Here is a 23468-nt window from a genome sequence, read left to right as displayed (position 1 = left end):
TTAGTGAGTTATAAACAATATATAGAGCCCTGTAATAATTAGAAAAACCAGAGTATTCAAGTGACAGATTCAGAAGACAACATGTTTTTCACCAACAATTATTCCATTGTCCTTTATTTAATACAGAGCACATTTTAGTGACTGGTCCACTCTACAAATCAAGTCTTTGTCAAGATGCCTGTGGAATAGACTGTCACTGGGCCCAGCAGGGGGGCGGTGTGAACCCACCTTGTCACCTTGTGATTTGACTTGGGCTACTCCAGGGAGCGAAGTCTAAGGGAACCCCTGGTCTTCACCCTTTAACCCCTGTACAGGGATCTGGACTTTCCTGCAGGGGAACCCCAGGTCGCTACCCCCAGCCTACTCTCCCTTTGTGACGGCTGATGTAACAGGTGTAGCGTGGTCTGGTGAAGAAAAGGTCAAGGCAGGCAGCAGAAGTTCGTAACTGGTAATGTAGCAAATGTTCAGGACAGGCGGCAGAAGTTCGTCATGGGTATCGTAGCAAATGGTCAGAACAGGCGGCAGGCACAGATGGTCAAAGGTACAGGCTGAGGTCAGAACACATGGAGTCAAAAGAAGAAATAGCTGAGACACAAGGAACACCTGAGGAACCAAATTGTTTTGGCAAGAAGGGCTTTTATACCAGGGACAGTTGAGAATTTGTTATGCGTGCTGGCCCTTTGGAAACAGAGGGTCAGCACGCAATAGGACCTAGCATGGAGCGTTGGCGGAGAGAGTGTCCGCCATATGTCATGGAGGAAAGCAGTGTGGACCAGGACGCCATGGACAGGTAAGAACATGACGGCGGGGTGTGGGGGGGGCATTATAGTTTTATTAACCAATAAACGCAAAGAGCATTCTAAGGACTGATGTTGTAATGACAGGGTAGGAAGGCAGACAGGTGAGCCCTAATCTACCCGCCACTAGTCCCTGCCTACTTGCAACGACCCGTCCTAAGCGACGGGGTACAACTGGGCGACGGTCCCTACGCTCAGTAAGTGAAAGACAGACAAACAGACAAGGGTACACAGAAGCTAGGGAAACGGGGCAGCTGCCCACGGAGACACCGCGAGCAACAAGAGTAGAGAACGAGCCGAGTCAAACCAGGAGAGGACGAAGTACAAAACGCTGAGCAGGAGAGTGGTCAGAAAGCCAAGGTCAATAATAAGCAGAGGATGAGTAGTACAAGCAGCAGCAGCAAGCCAGGAAACAAGCATAGAAGAATCACAGGCAAATGAGGAACAGGAAAGGCAGGTATAAATAGACAGTGGGCGGGAGCTAGCTCCGTCTGGCCAGGCTGTGATAGGCTCTCCCACTCCTAAGCCTGTCATCCTGAGTGGTGGAAGATGTAGTCAGTCTCACAGACATAGGAGCAGGTGCAGACTGATTGCCCACGGGCGTCGACACAGAAGCTGTGTCAGGCAAATCCTTTACAGTACCCCCCCCCTTTTATGAGGGGCCACCGGACCCTTTCTAGGTGGACCTGGTTTATTGGGGAAACGAAGGTGGAACCTCCTGAGCAATACCCCAGCGTGAACATCCCGGGCGGGTACCCAAGTCTTCTCCTCAGGCCCGTATCCTCTCCAATGGACCAGGTACTGGAGGGAGCCTTGGACCATCCTGCTGTCCACAATCTTGGCCACCTTGAATTCTACCCCCTCAGGGGTGAGAACAGGAACCGGAGGTTTCCTCGTGGGAGCCAAGGACGGGGAGCAGCGTTTAAGGAGGGAGGCATGAAAGACGTCGTGCACTCGAAAAGACGGGGGCAAGTCCAGTCGGAAGGAGACAGGGTTAAGGACTTCAATGACCTTGTACGGCCCTATAAACCGGGGAGCAAACTTCTTGGACGGGACTTTAAGGCGCAAAGTTTTAGAAGATAGCCACACCAGATCCCCGATCACTAACAAGGGGTTAGCAGGACGTCTTCTATCTGCCTGAGTCTTTTGTATGCTCTGGGATGCCTCTAGGTTCTTCTGAACCTGGGCCCAGACTGTGCACAGTTCCTGATGAACGGCATCTACCTCGGGATTGTTGGAACTACCAGGTGAAGCGGAGGAGAACCGTGGATTAAACCCAAAATTACAGAAAAAGGGGGAGACCCCTGACGAGTTACTGACCCGGTTATTAAGGGAAAATTCGGCGAGGGGAATGAATGAGACCCAATCATGTTGACAGTCAGAGATAAAAAACCTTAAATATTGTTCTAGAGACTGATTAGTCCTCTCCGTTTGGCCATTTAGTTTCAGGATGGAAAGCCGAGGAGAAGGACAGATCAATCTCCAACTTTTTACAGAAGGCTCTCCAAAACAATGAAACAAATTGTACCCCTCTATCAGAAACAATATTGACAGGAACCCCATGGAGACGCAGGATGTGTTTGACAAACAAGGTAGCTAACGTCTTAGCATTGGGTAGTTTCTTGAGGGGCACAAAGTGACACATCTTACTGAAGCGGTCTACTACAACCCACACCACCGACTTGCCTTGAGATGGAGGCAAATCGGTGATAAAATCCATGGAGATATGGGTCCAAGGTCTCTGGGGAATGGGCAAAGAACATAGTAAACCCGCAGGTCGGGACCTGGGAGTCTTGGACCTAGCACAAACCACACAAGCGGCGACGTAGGCCTTAACGTCTTTAAGCAACCCAGGCCACCAGTAGTTTCTGGCAATGAGGTGCTTGGTACCCAGGATGCCTGGATGGCCAGATAGTGCAGAGTCATGATTTTCCCTAAGTACCCTTAGCCGGAGTTGCAGGGGAACAAACAGCTTGTTCTCAGGAAGGTTCCCGGGAGCTGAACCTTGATCAGCCGCAATTTCGGAGCCTAAATCAGAATCAATAGAGGAAATGATTATACCTGGAGGCAAAATACAAGCAGGATCTTCCTCCGAAGGAGGGCTGGCCATGAAGCTACGCGACAGAGCATCAGCCTTAATATTTTTAGACCCAGCCCTATAGGTGACCAAAAAGTTGAATCTGGTAAAAAATAACGCCCATCGAGCTTGTCTCGGGTATAGCCTCTGAGCGGATCCTAAGAAAACCAGATTCTTGTGGTCGGTAAGGACCGTTACCTGGTGCCTAGCCCCCTCCAGGAAGTGGCGCCACTCTTCAAATGCCCATTTAATGGCTAAGAGTTTGCGGTTGCCAATATCATAGTTACTCTCAGTGGGCGAAAACTTCCTGGAGAAGTAGGCACAGGGACGGAGATGGGTGAGGGACCTGGTATCCTGGGACAAGACAGCACCCACTCCCACCTCGGAGGCATCAACCTCCACGATGAATGGCTCCATTTGGTTGGGCTGAACCAGCACTGGGGCCGAGATAAAGCACTTCTTAAGGACCTCAGAAGCCTGGACAGCCTCAGGAGAACAGTGGAGGAGATCAGCACCTTTGCGAGTAAGATCCGTAAGAGGCTTAGCGATGACCGAGAAGTTAGCAATAAATCTCCTGTAATAATTAGCGAATCCCAGGAAGCACTGTAACGCCTTCAGGCGGGGTCCATGCGGAATTCATGAGGAGTGAGGATTTGACCCAAAAATGGTATCTCTTGCACCCCAAACACACATTTTTCGGTCTTAGCAAACAGTTTGTTTTCCCGAAGGACCTGGAGCACCTTCCTGACATGCTCAATGTGGGAGGACCAGTCCTTGGAAAACACAAGTATGTCATCAAGGTACACTACAAGAAATACCCCCAGGTAGTCTCTTAAAATCTCATTTATGAAATTCTGGAAGACTGCGGGAGCATTACACAACCCAAAGGACATGACGAGGTATTCGAAATGACCTTCTGGCGTGTTAAACGCAGTCTTCCACTTTGATGCGTATAAGGTTATAAGCCCCGGTAGATCAAACTTAGAGAACCATTGGGCCCCCTGAACCTGATTAAAGAGATCAGGAATCAAAGGAAGTGGGTACTGGTTCCTTACAGTGACCTTATTCAAGTTCCGGTAGTCGATGCACGGCCTAAGACCACCATCCTTCTTCCCTATGAAGAAGAAGCCAGCACCTACCGGAGAAGTAGAGGGGCGAATGTAACCCTTGGCCAGGCATTCCTGGATATACTCTCTCATGGCTTCACGTTCGGTACAAGAGAGATTGAATATCCTACCCTTAGGGAGCTTAGCTCCTGGTACCAATTCGATTGCGCAATCGTATTCTCTATGAGGAGGTAACACTTCAGAGGCCTCTTTAGAGAAAACATCAGCGAAGTCCTGAACAAACTCAGGTAGAGTGTTCACCTCCTCAGGGAGAGAAATAGAATTAACAGAAAAACATGACGTCATGCATTCATTACCCCATTTGGTAAGATCCCCTGTATTCCAGTTAAACGTGGGATTATGCAACTGCAACCAGGGAAGGCCTAAAACCAAATCAGACGATAATCCCTGCATCACCAGTACAGAGCACTGCTCCAAATGCATGGAGCCAACAAGGAGTTCAAAAACAGGGGTATGCTGTGTAAAATAACCATTAGCAAGAGGAGTGGAGTCGATACCCACTACCGGGACAGGTTTAGGCAAATCAATCAATGACATAGCTAGAGACATAGCAAATTCCACAGACATAATATTAGCAGAAGACCCTGAATCCACGAAGGCACTGCCGGTAGCAGACCTACCACCAAAAGAGACGTGAAAGGGAAGCAAGATTTTATTAGGTTTCATCTTTACGGTAAGTACCTGTGCGCCCAAGTGACGTCCCCGATGATCACTTAGGTGCGGAAGTTTTCCGGCTGCTTATTCTTACGCCTAGGACAGTTGTTCACTTGATGCTTGTCATCCCCACAGTAGAAGCAGAGACCATTCTTCCTGCGGAACTCTCTACGTTGTTGGGGGGACACGGAGGCCCCGAGTTGCATAGGTACATCCGAGTCTTCCGTGGAAGAACGAAGCAACGGAACCTCGGGAGGCATCATGGGGGAGTCAGAGGAGAAGGCACAAAAACGTTCAAGTCGTCGTTCCCTGAGACGTCGGTCAAGTCGTACCGCTAAAGCCATAACCTGATCTAGGGAGTCAGCAGAGAGATAGCTAACTAGCAGGTCTTTAAGGGCGTTCGACAGACCCAATCTAAATTGGCACCTCAAGACACGTTCATTCCACCGAGAAGCTACACACCACTTCCTAAAGTCAGAACAATACTCCTCTACAGGTCTCTTACCCTGACGTAAGGTCACCAGCTGACTCTCGGCAAAGGCAGTCTTGTCAGTCTCGTCATATATGAGCCCGAGAGCAGAAAAAAAAAGGTCAACAGAGGAAAGTTCAAGGGCGTCAGGAGCCAAGGAGAAGGCCCATTCTTGGGGCCCGTCCTGGAGCCGGGACATAATTATACCCACTCGCTGGCTCTCAGAACCTGAGGAGTGGGGCTTTAAACGAAAATAGAGCCTACAACTCTCCCGAAAGGAGAGAAAAGTCTTCCGGTCCCCTGAGAACCGGTCAGGCAACTTGAGGTGGGGTTCAAGAGGTGAGGTGGGGGGCACTACCAGGGAAGCATCACGCAGGTTGTCCCTGTGAGCCAGGGCCTGGATCTGTAGGGAGAGGCCCTGCATCTGCTGAGCCAGGGTCTCAAGGGGGTCCATAGATGTGTCAGGGACCAGGGTAGACTAGGTATATGGGCCTGTGATTATGTAATGACAGGGTAGGAAGACAGACAGGTGAGCCCTAATCTACCCGCCACTAGTCCCTGCCTACTTGCAAAGACCCGTCCTAAGCGACGGGGTACAACTGGGGGACGGTCCCTATGCTCAGTAAGTGAAAGACAAACAAACAGACAAGGGTACACAGAAGCTAGGGAAACGGGGCAGCTGCCCACGGAGACACCGCGAGCAACAAAAGTAGTGAACGAGCCGAGTCAAACCAGGAGAGGATGAAGTACAAAACGCTGAGCAGGAGAGTGGTCAGAAAGCCAAGGTCAATAATAAGCAGAGGATGAGTAGTACAAGCAGCAGCAGCAAGCCAGGAAACAAGCATAGAAGAATCACAGGCAAAGGAGGAACAGGAAAGGCAGGTATTAATAGACAGTGGGTGGGAGCTAGCTCCGTCTGGCCAGGCTGTGGTAGGCTCTCCCACACCTAAGCCTGCCATCCTGAGTGGTGGAAGATGGAGTCAGTCTCACAGACATAGGAGCAGGTGCAGACTGATTGCCCACGGGCGTCAACACAGAAGCTCTGTCAGGCAAATCCTTTACAGATGTGCTCTTCATATTCCATCTTAGACCTCATGTACATGAACGCATGCATTTCGGCTCATTATACGTTGCACAATATCGTATATTGGGTCACTTACATCCATGTAAGTTTCCAAATCTGCGTATACCACCTTATTTTTATACCGTGGCATACATAGCCCCCCCATACGGATCCCAAAATACAGTCATGTGCATAACTCCTAACTCACCAGTAAACAATAAACACAGAAAAGGAGATGTAGCTGGGCTGAGTTTATAAAAAATAATATTGTTGTCATGGCGCGGGGTGTGGACCCACTGGGCCGTACCGCGTAGCGCGATAGCATAGGGTGAAACAGGTACAATGCAATGTCTATAGTTCAGAAAGGGTACCTGAGGCAATGTAGACACTAGCCGTAGATTCAGGCTAAGATGAGGCTCTGATAGTAGACAGACACCTGGCCGGGTGCGACACAATGGATTCAGCGGAGGGCACAACACTACTCCAACTCTTGACGGCACAGAGGCACGAAAGCACAGGATACAGAGTACAGGCAGCAGGAACTGGTAACACTGGGAACTGGAAAACACTAGGAGACCATTTGCAAGGACAAACTTTAGGTAACACAACAACGCTCAGGCAAGGTCGAGAGGGCAGAGCCCCTTTTATAGTCCCGAAGCATTCTGGGCTAATTGCAGTATTCTGCAACTGTGCGCATACTGGCCCTTCAAGGCCGTGCAGGCGCGGGCACGCTCGTCCTGCGGGAGACAGTGTCTGGACCAGGAAGTGAGTGCCGGCATCTCCCAGGAGGGAGATGCCGCGGGGAACTTGCTCGTCCATGGCCATAGACGTTACAATTGTGAGTTTTCCAAATCATTTGAGTTCTTCTGGTGTAGGTTAGTTTCTGAGATGTAGCAGAGCTGAGTAATCTTTGTGCTATCTAGTATAGATATATTATTTGTGGTAATACATAGACCTATATCCACACCTACCGCATTATCTTAACTGAGCATTTTCACAATGCACAAATGCCCCAAAATCAGCTCTGCTACATCTAAACCTATTATGACACTATGTAGTATTAAAGTTTTTTTAAGGAACATTTTATCTTCGGGTAAATGTATAAGAAAAATGTTATTTATTGACTCCATAGACTATCACTATGATTAACTTTAACGCATAGGCGTTGCACTTGTGCCAACCTTGGTTGTAGACAATTATGAACTTCCGCTGATTAGATCTACTCACCTTACAAAGTGCGTTAATAGAATTTGCAGCCATCAGCATCCAGTAGCAATTAGCTCTATAATTTGAGGGTAATATCACTTTACTGTGTTATTTAACATGGCTAAGTTAAAAAAAAAAAAAGAAAATCCTTACATAAAGCTTGCATCATTCTGTAATAGTGTTTGCTTTGTACAGTACATAGTATACAATATCAGGGCAGCTCCAGTCACTTCTGGTATTAATAAGATATTCCCATCCTAAACAATTTGACATATCCACAGGAAACAATATGCTATAAATGCTTAATAAGTTCAGGACCCTACCCCTGGGACCGTAATGTATCTGGAGAACAGAGGTCCCATGACCCCTGTTTGCAGATTCCACCAGCCCCAAAGAAGTCAATGGAAAGGTTGTGCTTGTGTGCGTCCCCCTATGTTGGTCTATGGCTCTTTCCGTAAATCCCAAAAACTTCAATAGAGATGGCCTCACACAATCTACTTTGGCCAGCCAGAATCGGTAAATGGGAGTCATGGAACTCCTGTTCTTAAAGGTGAGGGTCCCAGAGGTGACCTATCCATCGTACCTCAGAATATATTTAATTTTTTATTCTCTTTACAATGGGAGAAGCTTTCACCTGTGCTCATTGCTGCCCCCTACTGGGTAATGTGCTTTCTATGACCTACCAAAAGTAGTGGAGGAAGGAAGTGACTAAGCACATTTATGACTTATCGAGGCCATCGGACCTACTTTGGTAAATATCGTTACTCTACCAGAAATAACTACTATAATACTGCCCCCTACGGAGAAAAACATGCACCTGAACAGCAAATATAGTCATTTTTGTCAAAATGTAGGAAAGTCACCATCCAAATCCCGCAGTCCTAGATTCCTTTTCAAAGGAAATATCGACCTACATGAAATACCATCAACTCATCATGTCCAGTTGCAGTTTATAACACAGAACTTTGTTTTATGCTAAAGAAAATTGCAACGTCAACTAGTAAAATATATAGTATTTACCAAATCACACCCAACAAAGTGCCCACATGTACATTATCAAGGATCACACCCTTTGTCTGCTCAGCCACTCCCATTTCCTTTCTAGGAACTGGTAGTCCTGCAGAATTAAGAGTGGTCCTATGTTAAACTGGAAATTAAAGGGGCTCTCTCATGTGGGCAGACACCTTAAAGGGAATGTGTCGCTAGAAATGTTTTTTGTTTTTTTTCAGTTAAACAGTTAGTATATAAGTGATTACACATTGTTTTAATTTTTTCACAAGTCAGGAAATATTATAAATTAGATTCTAATTTATAACATTTCCATGTGCTGGTCACTAGAGGGAGCAATTCCCAAAATTGCAGCATTGGCATGTGGTAAAGCAACCTCATTGCTTTATGCTGCAAATTTGGGGTAGAAACACTCGCTCTAGTGTCCTCACACAATCCCTCCTCCCTTATCCTGGCTAGTGCCAGGAGAAGGAGGGGGTTGAATCTTCAAACCTCCTACACTGTGTGCCGCCATTTTCTGAGCGAATGCAAAGTGTAGGAGAATTAAATACAGTGGTAATCAGACAGTATAACACATAATACACACATCACATACACAAACATAACTTACCTGCTCCTGCCGCCGCTGCCGCCTCCGCTCCTATACCTTGCGTTTTCGCTGTGGACCGGAAGCCGCGACCGGAAGTCGTCATCTTACTGTCCGGCCGCGGCTTCTGGTCCACATGAAAATGGCGCCGGATTTCGCTCTGCCGAAGACCTTCCTTTTGGTCTGTGTGGGAGCGGCTCATGCGCTGTTCCCACAAGACGGCGTACGCTATAGTGAATGGAACGGCTCCCGTTTGCATTCTCTATGGGATGTATGTGCCATATTCCATCTCTGTATGTGTCGTTAATCGACACATACAGAGATGAAAAAAAATGGCAGCCCCCATAGGGAAGAAAAAGTAAGAAAAAAGTAAAAAGTACAACAGAAGAACAAAAATAAATAAAATGTATTTTAATAACATACTAAAAGCAATATTATATAAAAAAAAAAATTTCGTGACACCTTCCCTTTAACATGCTGATTCAATCACAATAAGTGTTAAAATAGTCTCAGCAATTCTGAATGAACTGAAGCAATTGGGTGGGAGTGGAGCCCCTTACTATTACCCTATTGTTTTATCTATCACCAATTCAGGGGGGTTATACCCACTTAGTTCTACGATTAGGGCATCTTCCCTAATGTAAAAGTACCTCTCTAGGTATGGGTAGGTTTTGATTCCTGTATACTAGTTTTTTTTCAATGAACTGTACCCACAGATTTTTTTATTATTTTTGTAATTGATTTTGTCAAAGTCTTTTTGTATAGAGATCCGTCCAATATTATAATTGTTCCAATATAATAAAGGTTTGTCTGTTTTGGACATTCCCCTTTTGTCCCCCTAAAAAAAAAAAATGGTTTCTAGCCTCTTGGATCCAAGCAATCAATAGTAATTTGCAGATCCAACCCAGAAGTAAGCTTGCTTGTCCTCCTGCAGTGCCACCACTGGAGAAATGAAGCATTACACCGTGTCCATTGAAGTCAATGGGCTTTCTGTGCAATGCATGGATGTGCTGGGTCCTCCAGAGAGAAAGAGGCACCAATTGTACACAATCTTGCTCCTGCTAATTGCTAGAGAGCCTGAATGAGGGACTTCCCTGAATAAACTCAGAATTCCCTCATAGGGTATTTCAAAATGGGTTTCCTATACTAGACAGGAAATAATTGTGGATAAAGCACAAATCATAAGGACGGCCAACATATTTGCATTGCTGTTTATTGCCGTTAATAAAGTTAAATAACTTCTGAATGACATTTTTTATTTGATGACCTTGCGATAAGTTAATCGTATAGATCATTAGGTAAATTGGCTCCAGCTCATGCTTTCTTTTATTTAATGGCCTGGATGTATATTATCATCATTTAAGGGAATCATGCAGAAACCATGTGGCATTAATGTGAATAGGTGTTCATAACTAGATTTACATTATGGCTGAGTGTTATTAATACAAATGCTCAATGATGTCTTCTCTTCCAGCGTGATCATATCAAAATGAATAATAAATGAATCTGTAAGAAGTGAACAATCCTTCTAATAAACCTACACCATTCTTATTCATGCACAGAGCTTTCCTGTATCATCATTCAGATGAAAATTGGGAATTTTAATCCTATTCTATTGTGCAGGTAGTGTCAAAGATTCATGTCAAGCAAGTTAAAAATAACATAAAATTTGTAGTAAAATAGTCTTATTGCATCCAAATTATTTCAAGAAAAAAATTACTATAATAATACTATATCATATATATGGTGCAATGATTGACAATACTATAAATATATACATACAAGTCCGGAGATGCTGCAGGCCACAGTAGCACGTTTAGGCCACGCAGGCTGCTTACAATAGCATGAGCAACATGCGGCCTGGTGTTGTCCTGTTAAAAAAAAAAAAAACATCTTCTGGGACACTTTGGAGAAATGGCCATACCACTGATTCCCCGACCAAATCAATGTAACACCGAGCGGTTAGTGTACCTCAAATGAAGACTAGAGGGGTCCGACTGCCGTACATTATGCCACCGCACAAAATAATCCCGGGAGTAGGACCAGTGTGATGTTCCCTTATGAAGACCTCATCATGGCGTTGCTCACGTGGTCTCCAGACCAATCTCCGGCTATCGTTGCATCTGAGACAAAAGCGGGACTCATCGCTGAAGAGGATATATCTCCATTCCAGCCCCAATTGCTGTCTTGCTGTGCACCATGATGCACTTTAAGAGCGGTGGCCTGTGGTTACTGAAACACCTGTAGCTGGACATCTGGCTCGAAGCGCAATGTCGTGCAAACGCCTTCTGATGTTTTGTGTCGACACTTGTTGCCGTCCTAGGCTATGGATGTGACGTCCAATTTCACTTGCAGTACAGAATGGATCACTATACGCCATTCTTCCAATCAGATGATCCGTCCATGCAGAGGTTCACCTCTGTACACCTCCTGCTGTCACTCCCATTCGTTGTTGTTCTCCTAACCTCCGGGATATGCAACGCTGAACAGTGCTGACATCTCGGCCTAGGCGCGTAGCGATCTGCCGGAATGATAACCCATGGTCTCTCAGCTCTAGGACTCTTGCCTTGCAACGCCGGGTTCTGGTTTCAAATCCAGCCAAGGGCAACATCTGCATGGAATTTCTATGGCTTTCCCCGGGGATCTCCGGTTTCCTCCCACACTCAATATATTGATAGGTTATTTAGATGCAGAATTTACTTTGTCCGTTAACTTTGGACATTATCTGCATTTGTCTACGAGTTCCAAATTAATGAATGCTCTCTCACTGGAAATAGACCCTAGTGGATCTGAGAGAGGCCGGCCGGAGAGACCATGACACGCACCGTCGGTGTTCAAAACAGTCTCTGCCCTAGGGGGCGGATCCATCTTTATTTATAGGAAAATGAGAGTAGTTGTTACCCTCAAAACTTGCAAACATAAACATTCTACATATGGTAACATACAGAATCCCAAGCTCATCCTTAGTATGTATCTTTAGCCAAAAGGAATACAATGTCATCAAGTTTTGTCACGTCCGCCTTTGTAACAGCTGAATGCAAAGTCATAGACTAGAAGACTTAGAAAAGAATAGCCACCCCCCCCCCTGTAAGCTGTTGTTTCAGCAGTTCTGTGAGCTCCAGTTACACCTGTCCATAGCAGTAGATATTAAGCACTTTTAGGTTCACACATATAAATATATTAAATTATTTTTGACAGCTGCTATGGTATTGTGTGAAATTAGACTTATGATAATCCCTTTACAGCATTCCAGAATATGTAGGCGCCTATATAAGCAACAGGAAGAAAACAATAAATGATTTTAAAAAAACAGCGCCATTCTTGTATATAGGCTGTATCTGGTATTGCAGCTTAGACCCATGTATTGGATTTTTTAGACATGATCATGCTACTCTATTCTGGACAAGTTAGGACAGGTACTGTATATTATGCATATACTTCATGCAATAAAATCCATAGAACACCAGCAACAGGTTTATATTATATTTTTATACCGGTAATAGGTCTGGTTTTTTTTGTATTTGGTATTCACAGAATTCAGTATCCGTTTAATAACCGGTTGACATTGGTGATGTCCCTTAATTTGCTTAAATCTAATTGGCTCTTTTATCAGTCAAACCTGTATGGATTGGCAATTGATCAGAAAGGGTCAACTATGACCGTGCATGTAGTTAAATAATGGAACCACGAGTAGAAGACATTGTTGCATAGTAATCAGCAGAACACAGAAGAACAAATGAGGATAGAGTCAGATGGCATAGAAAATAGTGAAGTTTTCCTGTCTGCTCAAGTTCAAAACAAAGGCATTCCACACTATATAAATTTTAAATACACTTTATTTTGCCTCCAGACTTTTTCTTTTATTTTTTTTTATTTTTTAGGTGAACTGTGTTTTTGTTTTTTTCTGAAACAGCATCAAAGGAAAAAATAGACATCAGAGATATAAAAAAGACAACGCACCATTAGTAGAAGGACTATAGCCTTTTATAACTAGAAGTATAAGTTTTATGCTCCATCAGATTGAAGAAAATAAATATTAATATTTGTAATTATGTTTAATTTTTTTTAGTGTTTTGTTCTTTAAAGACTATGTACACCTTTTGAACCCAATTTTATATATATATATATATATATATATATATATATATATATATATATATTTAAAAAAATTAGTAAATCTATGTTTAAGGTGATTTAAAGCAACTTTTAAATTTAATTTTAATTCAATATTTTTTTACTTTTTAAGCTACAGATTCTATGTATCCTGTTTACATAGACACTATCATTCTGTCACAGTCCGTCAGGTCAGCTAGATTGACGGTTCGACTGAAAGCTGGTCTAGCTAATAACAAGTTGATGAACTTGTGTTCGTTACTAACTGGATCCTGCATGTTAGAGCCGTCAGTCCTGTTGATCTAACTGAGTGGGCTTTGATGGAACGAAACAGCTTCCTTGTCTATAGGATACGCCGAAGCTGTATCTTAAAAAAGAAAAAAATAAATTAAGAAAATGTAAAAGTTGCTTTAAATCACGTTAAAAAAAATTATTACAAAAAATGAGGTTCAAAGTTGTACAATATCCTTTAAAAAAGATAGTTGTTTTTGTTTTCCAAGATGATAAAAAAATGACTAAAGAATTATTATTGTGTAATTCCAAGAGAATGTTAAGGGATTTTTTTATAAAATTATTTGGTAAAAAATTTTGGGCCCACAAGAGAACAAAATTAAGGACCACCCTCCATCTACTCCGAACATGTGCACGTCAACTTTTAATTTCATTGTAATCTTTGTTATTATCATTGTACATGCACAACATATAATCAATAAGATCTAATAGGTTATTTGTGAATTATGCCATAAGAAATAGACCCTAGTGGTAAGTGATTGGCTCCTAAGTCACATCCAAATGGGGTTGTCTTCTGCTGGACCTTTTTGGACTGATTATTGTGTTGGAGCCTGGGTCCACCGAAGAGTCCAGTGACTGGTGGGCCAGTCCGACTTTGTCTTCGATTGTATATAACTAATTTATTTGCTCATTTGTTTTTGTTTAGTTCATTTTCAGGTGGTTTTTATTATGGCTACATTATGGTCCAACCACCAATTATTGTGTATGGGGCAGGATTATTTTATTTTTACATGTCCTCTTTCTTACGGCTCTAGTTACTTACATGTAACGCCCTTTTCACACTGCATTTGCAGTGCTTGTCTACCGTATACTGGATCCCGGCGTATACGTTAAACATGTCCATAGGGCACAGCATTCACCCGACGAGGCCAAAAGAGCACCTATTTAGTGTATTATAGCATTAAAATTTGTTCATAAATAAAAAAGATATGAGACTATGTGACTTTTTTGTGAGTGGGATCATTTACATACCTAGCGCCAAACCTATCGTTTTACAAAAACTTTCATATGAGAATTTATCAAATGTTGTATTCATTTATTAAATTTCTAGAGCAATAAATACAAACAATACAAAACATAAATAGTAATTTTTATATTTGCAACCATTTATATTGAAAATGTACTGATGTTGAAGAGAAGTTTAGTTATTTTTGAGCTTTCTCTAAAATTCTCCATGTTGAACTAAAGCATTCAAGCCTCCAGCAAAATCCAACTTACCCAACACGTGTACAAAGTCTCAAGGGGCTTATTTAGGAAAAAATAAATCCTAAGAACTGTCTGTAAAGTCTTTAGAGTTACCAGAGGGCAAGTCAATGAGAAAAAAGCAGGGTGGTTTTGGTCATACACTGTATAAGGCATCATTTTTTGCCTGATTTTTTTCAGGAAATATAAAACTTTTGATTTTAACTAATTTCTTTAAAACATATTTTGTGTATAATTTAAGAAAAAACTATAGCAACCTTTTTCAGGTTTTTAATTCTATATATATATATATATATATATATATATATATATATATTTTTTTTTTTAATCTGCAATAAAAATTCAGTCTGGAACAATTTGTGTATTTGAAATCCAGAAAAATCGGTTCATTTCTAAAGGGTTTGACTAGTTTTGCAAATTACTGTATATACTTGTTCAGTATTTACCTACGATATATAAAAGTAATCAGCCATACCAACCATGACATGAATAGTAAGGGTATGTTCACGCGGCTTATTTTCAGCTGTTTTTCGGGCCGTAAACCCCCCGAAAAATGGCTGAAAATACGGAAGCTGAACGCCTCCAAACGTCTGCCCATTGATTTCAATGGGAAAAACAGCTTTTCGTTCCCACAGGACGTTTTTTTAACGTGGCCGTTGGTAAAAACGGCGCTTAAAAAAACACCTTGTAAAAAAGTGCATGTCACTTCTTGAGCTTTTTTTGGAGCCTTTTTTAGTTGTTTCAATAGAAAAACAGCCGTAAAAAAAACGCATAAAAAAAAACTTGATGCTTAAAAAAACGGCTGAAAATCAGAGGTTGTTTTCCCTTTTCCTCTGTATTTTACAGCCGTTTTTCGTTTTGTCGTGTGAAGATACCCTTAACCTTAGTTGTACAATTAGTTTTACCTGTGATATATTGAGGTGTGGATATTTAGCACATTCATTGATATATTTGATACAGTGGATCACATTTTTCCTTGAGTGTTGTGTGTTTCATCTGTTATGATATGGATTACATTTAAAAAGCTTATCAGGAATAGAAAATGTTGTAATAAGTCATACCGTATACGTGCATATGTAGTTTAACCCTTGGTTAACATGCACATATATTGGGGAATTCTATAAATAAAAAAAAGATACTTATCGTAAGCGACTCCTTCAAAGTTACCAACTGTATCATTTTTTATAATCTAAGTAGATCCAAAATTTAGTGCTGATTCATTTTATAATATATATTTTTACAGTAGTTGAAGCTCAGTTTGTCTGTTACAGAGCTCCTTCTTCACTTTACATAGTTATAGAGTTAGTTGCTAATCTTCTGGCTGTGTTGAGACACCACTAGGGTGAGTTTAAAGAAGACAGATTTCTCCCATTAAGTTCAACGTTAATTCCATCTAGGGGTTGTGCCACAAAACACACGTATTCCCTATCCAGAGGATAGGGGATACATGTGTGATCGCTGGGGGTCCGACCACTGGGACCCCCGGCGATAAGGAGAACAGGGAACCAAAAGGCCCCCATGAGAAGCTTGGGACTACCGGGTTCAGTGTCCAGCTTGTGTGTCCGGCAGCCCCATAGAAATGAATGGAGTGCAGATCACGCATGCGCACAAGCGTCCACTTCGGTGGACTTTTAGTTCCCCTTTCTCCTTATTGCTGGGGGTCCCAGCGGTCGGAACACCCAGCGATCAAACATGTATCCCCTATCCATGCCAGTCGCAAGACATAGCGTATCTTGTCAGATCACAGCCTATTAGTCACGCCCATTCTATTAGATCAGACGGGCTGCTCTGCACGCCACACCAGACACTGGCACACCATGCTCTCCCATCATTATAAGGCCTGGCTGCTTCCTGAAAAAAGTGTACACAGAAAAAGTATCCATGATAAACATGAGGTATTAGTTGTTATTTTGGCCAAAATACGCAAGCTCGCAACCCACGTCAAGATACGCTACGCATTGCGACTGGCACATTAATTGAAGCTTTGGTTGTGTGCAGTGCTAACACTGAGCAGCCACTCCTGTCAAGACTAGGGGGAGTGTATAATACTATTTAATGCACCTGAGTCCTCACCCTCTGTAGCATTTTTGACTTGTCCGCGTCCTGTTGGGAACTGGTGTCTACCTGCCCATTTAGTAAGTAGGGCCTGTTTTAGTGGGTTTTTTTGAGTATATCTATGCCCCCTTTTATCTTTGAGTAAGCTCCCTCTAGTGGTGGCCACAGTTAGTAGGAATTGTAAAGTTTAAAGGGGTTATCTTTTAAAAAAAGACTATATATATATATATATATATATATATATTACTGTTACCGCTGTATGGTGTAGTTTAGTGTAAAAGTGATTTTACGCTAGCGCCATTTTTTTTAATAAAGCCCAGATAATCCCTTTAATTCTAGCACTGAAGGGATGAAGGAGATTTGGAGCTCTTTGTCAGAGGAATTGGAGTTCTGTCCCCTATACAGATAAATTATGGAAATCATCAGTACGGATTGTAGATCTAGTTTAATTTAAAATAAATAAATAAATTGGTACACGGATTTGTCCACTATAACATTTGTCTCAAACTTGCAACAGATCTTGCAAATGGTGAATATTCGTGACAAAATTGACATGCTGTGAATTCGGAAGTCCGCAGCATGTCCTGAATTCGGCACTGATTTGATTTTGTATACACTACATCTGGATGGGGTTTTGAGAACCCTATCCACATGCATTTTACTGTAATTGTCATGGATTTTCAGTGAGGAACTTATTATTAAGTCACTATCATTAAGTTTCCTATCCAATTTGTATAGGAATGAGGTTGATAATAAGTATATGTTGGCAAATAACATATGCGGCTGCTATGGGGTCCTTGGATAACAGGGTTTCTGTCCTGGTTGGTCCCATTCCCTTTGCTGTTAAGTAGAGGACCTTTCTTCAGTAATTTTCTTCAATATTAGTAAGAAAGGGAATTAGGAATCGGCCCAAGGGTCATGAAAAGGGGGCTACTAACAGGCCCTTCGGTCCTAGATGGGAAAACCCAACACCATAATGGGTCCGGTTATAGCAAAGATCAAACCGTGCCTACTATTATGGAGTTGGGTTTTGCCATAAAGGACCGAAGATCCTGTTGTGTGGACTCTATACAACTGTGTGAACTCTACACAACTGTGTGGACTCTACACAACTGTGTGAACTCTACACAACTGTGTGGACTCTACACAAGGTGTGATATTTTTACATTACCTCCTTTTATTTGCTATTGTACTTTTTTTTTTTTCTTTTTCAACTCACCCCTATAAGGCACTATACATAAATAATCCTAAATACAACACACCAGTATATCTATGAACTTCTATCTTTAGTAGCTAATACAAAAAGCAATGAATGATCTATTATTATGGCCCGAGCTATTCCCAACTTCGAACGTGAAGTCAACATATCTATCTGGAAGGCAGATCAATACGAAACATAGTACAATGAAAGTTTAAAAAAAAAAAAATCCCTGCTCCTCGCAAACTGATAAATTTCAGGAAAAATAAGTTGCGCTCCGGCATATCTCTTGCCATTTTCAATCCCTAGTCATGTAATGACACAGCCGAATCACTACAGATGGGAATCTAGTGAAAAATGCTCGGCGCCTCCGTAGCAACAATATCCAGCCAGGACTTGAATTATTTGTTGGCACAACTCAATTTCAACACTGATTCCTATATTAAACTCTGAAGGAAGATATTCGGCAATGACCCAGTTTATCAAGAGCACACATTGTGGTGCCATTTATTTCATGTGTATTCATAGTCTGCCTGGTATCTGCATCTCTCAAGTACGCCCGTTAGGGCTACTCCTCGTAGGCTTTCATTTCTCATCAACGCTCTTCATTGTACATTGATAGAGGGGAATCATGTCGGTATCCACTCTGGCAGATGCAAAAACATCTTGACGGTTACTCAGAGGAATTGTGTGTGGATAATATTTCATGAACGCTAGAGATACAAAATAAATAATCGGGAAATACACAGAGTTCAAACACAGTCTATGTCAGGAGCTCATTTTCTTCCTTCTCTGGGGAAAGTACCTTGAGAACCATCTTCACTGGTAAAGTAATGCCCATTTGTAGCCTGGGAGAACTAATCTAACTAAAAAAAAAAAAAATTCTACAAGTAATTGTAACTTTCTTTTATAGTAGATATCACTTATAAAGATTTTTATTTTTTTTTCTGGTACAAACTCGCCAAAGCTTGGATTTCTTAGGTTTCAGTTTAGTGAAATTTTTTTTGTTTATTTACAACTTTTTTTTGCATTTCTGAACATATTTGTCAGTGTTGATTAGGAATGGAATAGATCTGTTCATTAGAGCTTTTGTTATATGCAAATATTTTTGTTTTTAGATAAAGCATACATTTTTATAAAAGTTTTAAGAATCTATGGCAATAAATGCACTTTATGCATTAGATGAGAGAGAAATAGCACATGTGACCTTCTGGTTTGGAAAGCCATTCATTTCAATGGGCACTGTGTAATGTTTTCGTTTCCCCTGCAATACAATAAATTGCATTTAAAAGGGGTTTTCCAGGCTTTCAAAAAAATTTGCAAGTGGTAAAATTAAACATACTGATTTACTCACCTTTAAAATAAAATAAACCAGCCAGTGACAATTTTTTTAGTCCCAGCTGGTCTTTGGGAGAGTGTTGTGAGCATGCTCTGTGACAAGTGGAGCAGTCACTGTGTATGGAGGGGGAGGAGAAGCTAAACTGAACTTATCATCTATTATTATTATTGGTGTGATGTGTTATCTGCCTTCAGTGTTATAATGGTGGTGTTACCTTTCATTGTAATCTTCTCTTATTCTGATAATGAGATAACTACTGACCTCTACCCCAACATAAGCAGAAAAGTGACAGTATCAATTTATTGTGAGGGTTCAGGGTTCTCTATTAATATAGTGACATGGTAAATAAAAAAAATTTACATTCTGCTCCTAGTTCTGTGTGTCAAGGATGCTGCTTCCTTCACTAGCTCCCATGTATCAGCACAGCTTCATTACTGTACTGCTTTCTCCATCCATCTTTTACAGCCTGTGTGATCTCTCTACTGTACATACATTGACACAAATGCTGCTTGTGTGTTTGTGTGTGATCTCACCCCTGACCTTGCAGATTCTACTGTGTTTCTCTCTTCGCCATACTGATACAGCCTGTATGATTCCACCTTCCCCTGCAGACTGCAGTGGGTATTCCCCTCTTTATCTAAACTCTGATTCTGCTTTCTCTACCTTAACCCCCTCCTTAGTGGTATCTCTTGACACTGTGCTACTCTGCAAGAATGTAATGGTAGAGCAGAGAAAAGAAAATAGAGAAGATAACGTCCAGCACTCGATCCAGTATAAAAACAAAAAGGATTATTTCCTCCGATTAAAACAAGTAAAAAACTTTCCTAAAAAGGACACTTACTTGTCTCGAACTTGAGGTTCCTAGTCATTGCTATGACTAAGAACATTATGTTTGAAACGCATAAGCAGCCTTCCTAGGAAAGTTTTTTACTTGTTTTATTCAGAGGAAATCTTTTTAGTTTTTATACTGGATCGAGTGCTGGACGTTATTTTCTCTATTTTCTTTATTTGATATGTCCGCTACCGATGCAGTGTATTTGTCCAGAGCACCGTATTGGATTTCAAGCATGGTGTCTACAAAGTACCTGGTGCATGGTGAGGGGATCACTATTTTCTACTTTTGTCTAGAGCAGAGAGAGCAGGCTCCCAGTACAGCAAAAAGATTGTCAGCCCTGAGCCGACTCCAGCCATGAGCAGTGCACTGTTAGATCTATGTCAGAAGCATCAGCATACCCAGCTGTGTACTACAGTTGCACAGACCCTACAGCAACAAGATAATTGGACATTTTTAATGAAGACTAATTAGAAAGTTGCTTCATTTTGCATTTAGGAAGCAAATGAACAATAAAAAAAATATCAGTGCAAAGGTGTCCATAGCCTTTAAGGTTTTTTTTACAGCATTACCCTTCTATTATAGCCCCAGTAATACTTTTATTTGCTATTAGATCTAATAGATGTTTTTCATGTACATACTGTAGTCCAGTACGAACAGTAATAACCCCAAACTTTACCTGTTCTGCACCTCGCTATTTAGTCACGATGGTCCATTCTATACGGCCGTCACACAGATGTTATCTGTAATTATACATTTGGTGGTTGTGTCATGAATTGAGAACATAAGGACAGAAAAAAGGAACAGATTTTCTCCAGGCACATAATTTACATCATATATTTACTGTTTGCTTAGTTTGCATTAAAAAGCTACCTTTTAAATGTAATGTACCATAAAAGTAAGGTTTATCTGCATGAAGAATAAAATTGTTGCTATAGGTAAGAAGCTACATTTTAGTGTTATGTTAACCCTGTTAGCCCGGTGGTAATGCTGAAATAAGATTTTGTACGGAGGTAGTTGAGCAGTGAAACATTAAATTAAATGGTCCATATTAACATCGCTGTTGATCCCGAGGAAAAGTTTTTTCCAGTATATGGAGCATTTTAATTCTATCTAACATATGTTCCCCACAGTTTTCTCTGCTCTAATTCATCCATGTTTTCCGACAGCTCCAGATGGTGTCCTGCCTCCGAGGCTTTCATCTGCCAACCCGACCAGTCTTCAGGTTGTCTGGTCTTCACCAGTTCGAAATAACGCTCCTGGCTTACCCAACTATCGACTCCAGATGAGATTGACAAATCCCACCAACAAAATCACAGAGTAAGCAAAATTTTACATTTTTCTTTTTTTCTTATATTGTCTTCAATAGATGTTTTTGCTTTTTTTTTTTTGGGGTGTGTTTTATGAGTATAAAGAATATATTTTTTTTTTCTTTTGACTTCCTAGTGTGTTTTCGGGCCCCAGCGCCTCCTTCATTTATACTATTAAGAATCTTCAACCATATACCACATACGAACTCCGGATCATTGCCTCCAATGCATATGGCTATACCTACAGCAAATGGACTAATGTGTCTACAGAACAAGACAGTAAGTCAAAACTCAAGGTCAAATGTTTAGTTAGCATTTCAGAGTTACAGACGGGATCAAGTACGTTTGGGTAAAAAAAAAAAAGAACTTAAAGGGGTATTCCCACTACAGACATAACAGAGACAGGGTTATCCAACTCCAACACAATAAAACTTACCAATCGTAAAGAACCGAAGCAGTAGCAGCCATGCAAATGCAAAACTTTTTATGCATAACACCATGATCAAGGAATAACCCTTTACTGACTAACTGAGGGTCAATCTCAAAAAGTGTATTAAGCTGCCATTGTAGGATAGATGTAGGATTGATAATATGCCAAGGCAGAAAGACATGGTGACCTGGCTCTGGCCATATTTCGGGAATATGTACTAAGCTTTGGGCAACAAGGATATCATGTATGTATGGCAAGGAAAAGTTTGTAGGCCGGGTGATACTGCACATTATGGTTTAGAATTTGGAGACCTAGAATTTGGAGACCATGAAAAAAATGTAAAGAGGGATAGCTATTTTTAAAATGACCTTTTAAAGGGGTTGTCCGGTCATAAGAAATTGATGGGCTATCCTAAGGATTGGATATTAATATCAAATTGGTGGGGGTTCGACTCCCGTTAAGCTGTTTTTAAGGGGTCGCGACATGTATGAGCGCTGCCTACATTCATTCCTTATCTGCTCGTACTGTAAATTGCAGACACACTAGTAGCGGTGGATCACAGTATTACAACCTTCTCCAATTCAAGTAAATGGGAGAAGGCGTCTGTAATAATGTGAACTGCCTCTACAAGTGTATCAGCGTTTCACAGTACAAGCAGATAAGGAATGAAGGGGAAGCAGCGCTCGTACGAGAGCCGCAGCCCCTTTTAAACAGCTGATCCCCAGTCGGACCCCCACCAATCAGATATTGATTGACCGTGCACATGGCCGTGCATTATTTTCTATGAGCCTGGACAACCACGGTCATGTGCATGGGCCCATTGAAATTAATGGGGCCGCAATTCACCCACAGATTTGCGGGTGAATTGCGGCCGCAAAAATACGTTAGTGTGCATGGGGCCTAAGTTACATGGAAATTTTATTTAAAGGGAATGTACTGTATCTTAAAATAATTACATATCATTAAAATCAGGTTTTTGTTTTTTTTTAATAAACTTTTTATGTAATTTTGGTGTTTTTTTTTGTGTGATTATCCACTTTAAAGCCCAGTTCACACACAGTTTTTTTGGCACTGATTTTGCAGCAGAAACCGCGTCTGAATCAGCACCAAAAAAAGTCAGAAACTGCCTCCCATTGACTTAAAGAGGCTCTGTCACCAGATTTTGCAACCCCTATCTCCTATTGCAGCAGATAGGCGCTGCAATGTAGATTACAGTAACGTTTTTATTTTTAAAAAAACGAGCATTTTTGGCCAAGTTATGACCATTTTTGTATTTATGCAAATGAGGCTTACAAAAGTACAACTGGGCGTGTTGAAAAGTAAAAGTCCAAGTGGGCGTGTATTATGTGCGTACATCGGGGCGTTTTTACTTCTTTTACTAGCTGGGCGTTCTGACGAGAAGTATCATCCACTTCTCTTCACAACGCCCAGCTTCTGGCAGATCACGCTGTGACGTCACTTCCCCAGGTCCTGCATCGTGTCGGCACCAGAGGCTACAGTTGATTCTGCAGCAGCATCAGCGTTTGCAGGTAAGTAGCTACATCGACTTACCTGCAAACGCCGATGCTGCTGCAGAATCATCTGTAGCCTCTGGTGCTGATGTGTCCTCGCTCGTCTGACACGATGCAGGACCCGGGGAAGTGACGTCACAGCGTGATCTGCCAGAAGCTGGGCGTTGTGAAGAGAAGTGGATGATACTTCTCGTCAGAA

At 41.8% G+C, this 23468-nt stretch overlaps 1 protein-coding gene across 1 annotated transcript in view; it reads left to right on the top strand.

The window, feature by feature from the left end:
* USH2A (usherin) overlaps positions 1-23468 on the top strand; it is a 593484-nt gene that overhangs the window by 331039 nt on the left and 238977 nt on the right. The window contains exons 38-39 of the mRNA XM_075863335.1: positions 21188-21338; positions 21465-21607. Coding sequence (XP_075719450.1) covers positions 21188-21338; positions 21465-21607 — 294 coding nt within the window. The remainder of the gene's footprint in view (positions 1-21187; positions 21339-21464; positions 21608-23468) is intronic.

The sequence above is a fragment of the Rhinoderma darwinii genome, chromosome 4 (genome assembly GCF_050947455.1).
Source record: "Rhinoderma darwinii isolate aRhiDar2 chromosome 4, aRhiDar2.hap1, whole genome shotgun sequence".
Lineage (NCBI taxonomy): Eukaryota > Metazoa > Chordata > Amphibia > Anura > Rhinodermatidae > Rhinoderma > Rhinoderma darwinii.
Note: the sequence above shows the minus strand (reverse complement) of the source record. Positions and strands in the feature narration are given on the sequence as shown.